Source organism: Erithacus rubecula (assembly GCF_903797595.1).
Source record: "Erithacus rubecula genome assembly, contig: scaffold_127_arrow_ctg1, whole genome shotgun sequence".
NCBI classification, from domain to species: domain Eukaryota; kingdom Metazoa; phylum Chordata; class Aves; order Passeriformes; family Muscicapidae; genus Erithacus; species Erithacus rubecula.
This window is the reverse complement of record NW_027636165.1, coordinates 123,258-131,326: the sequence shown is the minus strand read 5'-3', so window position 1 is coordinate 131,326 and position 8,069 is coordinate 123,258. Positions and strand designations below refer to the sequence as shown.

General features: G+C 52.5%; 1 protein-coding gene across 1 annotated transcript; it reads right to left on the bottom strand.

The window, feature by feature from the left end:
• Positions 1 to 4,425: 4,425 nt before the first annotated feature.
• Positions 4,426 to 5,373, bottom strand: LOC306815405 (olfactory receptor 14J1-like; the record flags this gene model as incomplete). Its single annotated transcript, XM_079331966.1, has 1 exon — positions 4,426 to 5,373. The coding sequence occupies exon 1, from the start codon at positions 5,356 to 5,358 to the stop codon at positions 4,426 to 4,428; it is 933 nt and encodes a 310-aa protein (XP_079188092.1). The 5' UTR covers positions 5,359 to 5,373.
• Between the last annotated feature and the right edge of the window lie 2,696 nt (positions 5,374 to 8,069).

Sequence of the window (8,069 nt, the reverse complement as noted above, 5' to 3'; positions counted from 1 at the left end):
CATTGGTGTCTTTGCAATGGGTGTGGTCAGAGGGTTGTAGTCAGTGGGGGTGGTCAATGGGTACACTGAGTGTGGTCAGTGGGGTGTGGTCAGTTGGTGTAGTGCTTAGGGGTTGTCATTGGGAAAGTGCTTGGCCAAGGCAAAAGGAGGCTCCCTGTTTGCCCTGCTCCCCTCTCCCTGAGCTCCTGAGAGCTCTGCAGCCCCTGCTGCCATCCCATCTGCCCAGGCCAGCACAACAGCCCCGGCCTTGGGGCTCTGCAGAGCTGCTCCTGCTCCAGGCCCAGGGCCCATCCCAGAGCTGGGGCAGCCACAAAGCTGTGCCCATTTCTGTTCATTCCTGCTCTGATGAGGATGGATCTTCAGCCACTTGAAGGATGCTGATGCAATTTACTTCTTCAGAGGCTACTTCTCTCATGAGCTCCTCAGTTCAGTAATTCAGTTACAAAGGCTCATAAACATTTGTTCAAAACACCAGAACAAAAAAGCCCCTGGGAATTATTTCCGTTTCCAATGCTTCTGTGGTTCATTGGAAAGATTTCAGAAGTGTCTTCTAAGTAAATATACTATATTGAAAACAATACAGAGAGAACAGTCTTGTCCTGTTGTCTTTTCCTGTTTATAAATTGATATCAGCCATGTCCGATTGATATTGACCCCCAGCACCTTCTAATACAGTCTGAACTGATACAAAAATCAAGACCCTTCTTGGCTGACATGACAATTGATCAGATTTTGTCCCCACACCCTCTCCCCCATTTCCCTCATCCCACCCCTAGATCTTTTATGGATCAGGGACAGAGTTGCCACCAGGAGCAGGGCAGTGATTCTTCCCCTGTGCTCGGCACTGGTTGGGCAGCACCTCGAGTGCTGTGTCCAGTTCTTGTCTACCAATTTAGGAAGGACATGGAGGGGCTGGAGCGTGTTCAGAGAAGGTTAACAAGGCTGGTGAGGGGTCTGGAACACAAGTGCTGTGAGGAATGGCTGAGAGAGCTGGGGTTGTTTATCCTGGAGAAGAGGAGGCTCAGGGGATACCTCATCACTCTCTACAACTCCCTGACTGGAGAGTGCAGCCAGATGGGACTCAGGCTCTTTTCCCAAGGAACAGAAACAGGACAGGAGGACACAGCCTTAGGCTGCACCAGGGGAGGTTTAGGCTGGACATTAGGAAATATTCTTTACTAAGAGGGTGATTGGGCATAGCATTGGACTGCCCGGAGAGGTGGGTGTGTCACTGTACCTGGAGGTGTTTCAGGATAGACTGGATATGGCACTGAGTGCCACAGTCTGGGTGACAAGGTGCTGTTGGGTCACAAATTGGACTTGATGCTCTCCAAGGTCTTTTCCAGCCTGGGCGATTTTGTGATGATTGTGACACTGCAGGGCTCTGGGGAAGCAAGGGGCCATTGTGACACTGCTGGGCATTGTGGAACTGAGAGAACCATGGTGACACTGTGTACGACATGGCACCACAGAGCCAAGGGGCCACTGTGACACTGTGGGGCTACATGGAATCAAGGAGTCCATTGTGACACTCTGGGTCCTCGTGGAACCACAGAGGCCACTGTGACACTGCAGGACCTGGGGAAGCAAGGGGCCATTGTGCCACTATAAAACAAAAGAGAGCCTTGTGAGAGCCTGGGGCCAATGGAATCAAGGGGCCATTGTTCTACTGCAAGGACTCTTGGAACTAAGGGAACAATTGTGACATTGTGGTGCCCCATGGAACCAAGGGTCCCTCATGACACTGCAGGATCTAGTGTAACCAGGGCTCCATTGTGACACTGCAGCACCAAGGAATTTATGGTGGCACTTGGAGGCCTCCTGGAACCAAGAGGCCACTGTGACACTGCAGGGGCTTGTGGGACCATGCAGAGCATTGTGACAGGGCAGGACCTCGTGTAATGATAGGGCCATTGTGACACTGCAGGGTCCCATGGAACCAAGGGGCCAGTGCTGCTCCTCAGGGACTCCTGGAATGAAGGAAACATGTCTGACACCATGATGGACCAAGGATCCATTGTGACACTGAGGAACAAGGAGAGCATTGCTGCACTGCGAGACCTCATGGAACTAAGGAGAATTGTGACACTGCGGGGGCCAAGGATCCAAGGGACTCTGTGACACCAAGGGGTCAAAAGGAACCAAAGGGACATTGTGAAATTGGCAGACATCAAGGAATCATGGAGAGACTTGTGATACTCTAGGGCATCATGGAACTGTTGTGACACCAAGCTGGCTGCGAGTGTTCATCTGCTTCACTGTAGGAGAGCTCTGCAGAAGGACCTGGACAGGCTGAATCCAGGGCTCAGATCCAACAAGGTGATGTTTAACAAGACCAAGTGCCAGGTCCTGCACTTTGATCACAACAACCCCTGCAGTGCTACAGGCTGGGGACAGAGTGTCAGGACAGCAACCAGGTAGAAAGGGAGGTGGGGGCATTGATGGACAGCAGGCTGGACATGAGCCAGCAGTGTGCCCAGGTGGGCAAGAAGGCCAATGGCTTCTGCCCTGGATCAGGAATGGTGTGGCCATCATGACCAGGGCAGTAATTCTTCCCCTGTAGTCAGCACTGGCTGGGCAGCATCTCAAGTCCAGTGTCCAGATCTGGGCCCCCTAATTTAGGAGGGTCATGGAGGGGCTGGGGTGTGTCCAGAGAAGGGCAACAAGGCTAGTGAGGGGTCTGGAACACAAGTCCTGTGAGGACCGGCTGAGGGAATTGGTGATGTATATTTTGGGGAGGAGGAAGCCCAGGAAGACAAGGTGGTGTCAGGGCACAGGTTGGACTTCATGATCTACAAGGTCTTTTCAAACTCGGCTGATTCTGTAATTCTCTGAAACCACCCCTGGAGCAGTGGCAGGATGAGCCCTGGGCCTCCTCTTCAGAAAGTCCAGCAGCCCAGGTCCCTCAGCTTCTCCACACAGCCACAAAGCCCATCCGGTCAGTCCTGCAGAGCCTCTCCAGCCCCTCCTCACTGCCCAGAACAGGGAGCCCCACATCCAGACACAGCAGCCCAAATGTGCCCCCCTGGCCTGTGGTGCCTCTGGCAAGGGAGCAGCACGAGGCACTGCAGGAGCCTGCAGACAATTTCTGAAGCATATCTAGGATGATCCTGCTCCCCAAGGGATGTTCCCATGATGCCAACTCAGGAACTGAAATGGGAAGTGTGGGCCATAGAGGAATGGCAAAATCAGGATGGGCTGTTTGCAGGGGAGGGGACAGAATTGGGAAAAAGACAGAAATATGGACCAAGAATGAGGAAAGAAGGGAAAGGTGAATCAAAGGAAATGCTCAAGACTGTGTGGGGGTGGCTACAAGGCAGCTGTGGCTCTGAGCAACAACATCTGCAGTGGGACAGGAAACTCACAGCTCATGGGAACAAATTTTCTGGCTGACTGCAGAGTCCACGACACACCTGAGTGGTTTCTCTCCCATCTCCAGCCCTTGCTGGCCCCAGGGGCTGATGGCATTTGTGCTCATTCAGCTCCATCTCCTCACAGCAGCACCATGGGGGCACTGACGCCTGCTCTGTGCAGTGCAAACAGGGGCTCCTCAGCCAGTGCTGCCGTGTCTGTGCCTGCAAGGATGCGGCACCTGTGTGAGCTGGGGGAGAGGCCAGAGCTGCAGAGGGGGGATGTTGTTGGCAGCTGCATGAGGACACTCTGGGACGCTGCCCTGGGCTGTCCAGTGCAGTGGGAATGGATCACCCCCTGCTCTGCTGCTCCTTGCCAGGCTCTCCCTCTTGCAGGGACCTTGCAGAGCACCAGCCATGCTGTTTGCCCCCAGCCTGCCAACGGCCAGCCTGGGGCTGCTCACGGGTGTTTTCTCTGCTCAGCATTAGCCTGGCCAAGTGTCGTGGAGAGAGCCTGGCCAAGGAGCCTGGAGCCCCCCAGGCCCTGCCCTGAGGCGTCAGCACTGCCCCAGCAGTGCCCATGGCCTGTCCCTGCTGCAGCCCCGGCACTGCCACCCCCAGGGCTGTGCCCGGCCCCGGGAGCACTCAGGCCCTGCAGCAACACAAGGGGCAGGAGAGCAGTGGGGCAGTGGCACGGGAGAAGCACTGGCAACACCAAGAGCTGCTGCTGCTGGGCACAGCTGCTGTGCCAGCACTGATCTACCCCAGCTCTGTACACAGACAGTGCTGCTTCAGCTCCAGAGAAGGGAACAAAAGGGGCATCTCTGGAGAAAACTTTGTTGGAAGAGAGATCCTTTATTTCCTAGAAAGCCAACAGGAGCCACCCCTATTGACACAGTCTGTGACCACAGTTAAAGTGGTGAGAAATAAAATGAGAAATGGCACTAAGAAAGACATTTCTTTGTGGATAATGTTAAAAATGTACAACAAAGCAAAAGAATCTCCAAGATGAAACTAACAACAACTATCAAAGATGACTTTTATTACAAATTATTTGCAGAAATTGGCCAGCAGTTTAATGTTTCTGAAACCATCTAGTCATCAGTTTCCACACTGCTGCTTTGAGTTCCTGGTTCCTCAGGCTGTAGATAAGGGGATTCAGGGCTGGAGGCACCACTGAGCACAGAATTGACAAACCCAGATCCAGGAATGGAGAGGAGATGGAGGGGAGTTTCAGATAGGAAAAAGTGCCAGTGCTGATGAACAGGGTGACCACAACCAAGTGAGGGAGGCAGGTGAAAAAGGCTTTGTGCCGTCCCTGCTCAGAGGGGATCCTCAGCACTGCCCTGAAGATCTTCACATAGGAGAAAACAATGAACACAAAACAGCCAGAGGCTAAACAGACACTAACAGCAAGAAGCCAAATTTCCCTGAGGTTTGAGTATGAGCAGGAGAGCTTGAGGATTTGGGGCACCTCACAGAAGAACTGGCCCAGGGCATTGCCATGGCACAGGGGCAGGGAAAATGTATTGGCCGTGTGCAGCAGAGCATTGAGAAAGCCACTGGCCCAGGCAGCTGCTGCCATGTGGGCACAAGCTCTGCTGCCCAGGAGGGTCCCGTAGTGCAGGGGTTTGCAGATGGACACGTAGCGGTCGTAGCACATGACGGTGAGGAGGGAAAACCCTGCTGAGATAAAGAAGAGAAAGAAGAAAATTTGTGCAGCACATCCTGAGTAAGAGATGGTCCTGGTGTCCCAGAGGGAATTGTGCATGGCTTTGGGCACAGTGGTGCAGATGCAGCCAAGGTCAGAGAGGGCCAGGTTGAGCAGGAAGAAGAACATGGGGGTGTGCAGGTGGTGGCCGCAGGCTACGGTGCTGATGATGAGGCCGTTGCCCAGGAGGGCAGCCAGGGAGATGCCCAGGAAGAGGCAGAAGTGCAGGAGCTGCAGCTGCCGCGTGTCTGCCAATGGCAGCAGGAGGAAGTGGCTGATGGAGCTGCTGTTGGACATTTGGTGTCTCTGGACATGGGGACCTGTTAATGGAGATAGAGACAGTGAAGAGATAGAGGAGATGCCTCTAAGTGAAATCAAAGCCATTTCCCATACATCCTCCCCTCTAATGCACACAGACATCTTTAGAGTTTAAGAATTCTAGAGCAGTTTTTCAAGCTTTGTCCATATCTCTCCTGGTGTTCCTGGATATGAGATACCTCAACATTTCTGCTGCTGTCAGGGAGACCAGAGCATGTTTTGTGAGGCACAGTGATGAATAGAGAGAGAGGGAAGATGATCTCTTATTCTGACCTGTTCAGGCTTTAATCCTGTTCAGGTGGAAGGTGATCATCCCCCAATGTTTCCCTTGAAAACCACCAGGTACTGCTGAGAACCAGTGGATTCTCCACACTCCAGCAACACATTTGTAGCCAAGGACTCATTTTGCTCATATTATCACTCCAACAGAATTTTTACTGTCATAACCCCTCTGCCATTCCCTGTGAGTCTTTCAGATAACGCAAAGATGATCTAGGACAGATTTGCATCCTGGATTGAAGCTCCCAGCTTGGGAGGATATCTCAGAGACACTTCCAAGTGTCCCAATGATGGTATTGGATTCTGGGAGATCCTGCTCCTTCCCTGGCTGCACTGACAGCATTGCCCACAGCTGGGCACTGGGGCAGCATCACCCTGAGCCAGCTGTGCCCTGTCCCAGAGCCCCCAGTGCCCAGCAGCTGCTCCCAGCCCTGTGCTCTGCAGAGTGAATTGAGCCCGGGGCTGCAGAGCTGCCCCCCGGCTCTGCTGCAGCTCTGCCTGCACAGGGGGGGCTTCACACCTTGGACCACCAGCCCTGAGGGCAGAGGCTTGGCTGGGCGACAGGAGGGAGGGGGCTTGTTCAGAGGGAAGGGCTATACTGCAGGGGATCCTACAGGGATCTCTAAACTCTCCCTGATACAACATTACTGGGTTTTTCTCATTTCCTGATTATCTCTCTGCATCCTGGAAGTTTTCCTCCTGGAGGTTTTTCCCTGTGCCTGATCACTCCCTGCCAGCACTCACAGACCCCAAATCTCTGTACACTTTCCCTGCCCCTACAGAACCTGCCTGTTCTCAGGGCAGTGGCTGGGGGAAGTTCTTTTTGCACGTGGGGGAAAGGACAGGCCAGACTGAGCTGGGTCCAGCAAAGGGAATGCTGGTGCTGTCCATGGGATGAGTTGCTGAAAGCACATCAGGAATCTCCTGTGAAGCTATTGATCACTGAAAATAACAGTTTGGATGTCTCAGGCACTTATGAAAATTTGTAATGACATTAATATTTATCCCCACCTCCCGGTCATTGTCCAGTAGAAGGAAACTGAATACAAAGTCTAAGGAAATTTACTAATTTTTATCAAAATCCTTGTCTTGGAAATATTCTATGACTGACCAGAAACCCTCAGCATGTCAGAGCTTCATGAGCATTTCACCTCCCCGACATCAGAAATAATCAGAGAATGTACTCACAGTCTGTAGGCATTGGGATGTTTCAGCTTCAGGAGATCATTGCAGGAGCTGCAGCTGCCTTGTCCTGCAGCCAGAGGCTTTCTGTGTCAAGGGCTGGGAGTGATTCTGCCCCCATCACTTCTAAGCATCTTCCCAGCCCTGACTGATTGAAGCTCTCTGTGCCTCTGTGCTGTCCCTGGGGTGGCTGCAGGCAGTGCCCCAGCCCTGCTGGGCTGGGAAAAGAGCTGCTCATCAAGAGAAATGTGTTTTTGAAGCTCTTCTTAATTGCTAGGATGGCCCTCTGTGCCAGGACACCAGCCCAGCTCAGCAGCACAGACACAGTACAAGGACTTTAATGACCCTCTTGGGCTTTGTGCTGAGGTCCTGAACATCAGTCCCTGAGAGGGAGCTGGAGAAACCTCTCTAGAACTCCAAGTCAGAATGAAACTCCAAAGTTTCTTGAAGTTTTAATGGGTCCCACTGAGGGACACAACTCAGAAAGTGTCTCCAAGCCACAATCAGAGTTGAGAACTGGAGGCAGAGATGACAGGTGGGGACAAAGAGAAGCCAAGTCTTGGTGCCCTGGGGCACAGCAGGGTCTGTGCCACCAAGGGCTCTGAGGAGACATCTTGTCCTGAGGCAATGGGGCCTCCTGGCACAGCCCCAGCAAGGCTGGGCACTGTCACCTCTTGTTCTGCCCTCATCCCCCCATATCCCAGTGGCCTCAGGGATGTGCTGGGACCAGTGTCTGGGGAGCCTTGGTCAGGAATGGCCCTGGGGGCTCCTTCATGCTCCCAGGGAGTGCAGGTTTTTCAAAGGACTTTGGGTTTTGCTTTTGTCTTGCAGTCTCTCAGAGCTTTGTGCAATCATGACCTCCAATTATCTGCTTTAATTAGTCCCTTGAGAGCCCTTCTCAGTAACAACATGCAATGGGGCTCATTAATGCTTCAAGATACTCAGCTTTTTAAGGTACTTGGAGTTTCCCTTTTGACACCAACTCTTCTAGTAGTTTATGCAATCATGCAGAACCCTGCATAGACAATTATCTACTTTTAGGAGTGCCTTGAGAGCTTTGTATTGACACTCACTGGGGCGCATTAATACTTTGAGATACTTAAGGTTTCAAAGGTACTTTGGATTTTCCTTTCCTCTCTGACTCTCTGAGTGGTTTTTTGGCAATCATGGGATCTCCCTTGTGTTCCCAATCTAAGTCTATCTTTGAGATCTCTATCTGTGCAGCCTGA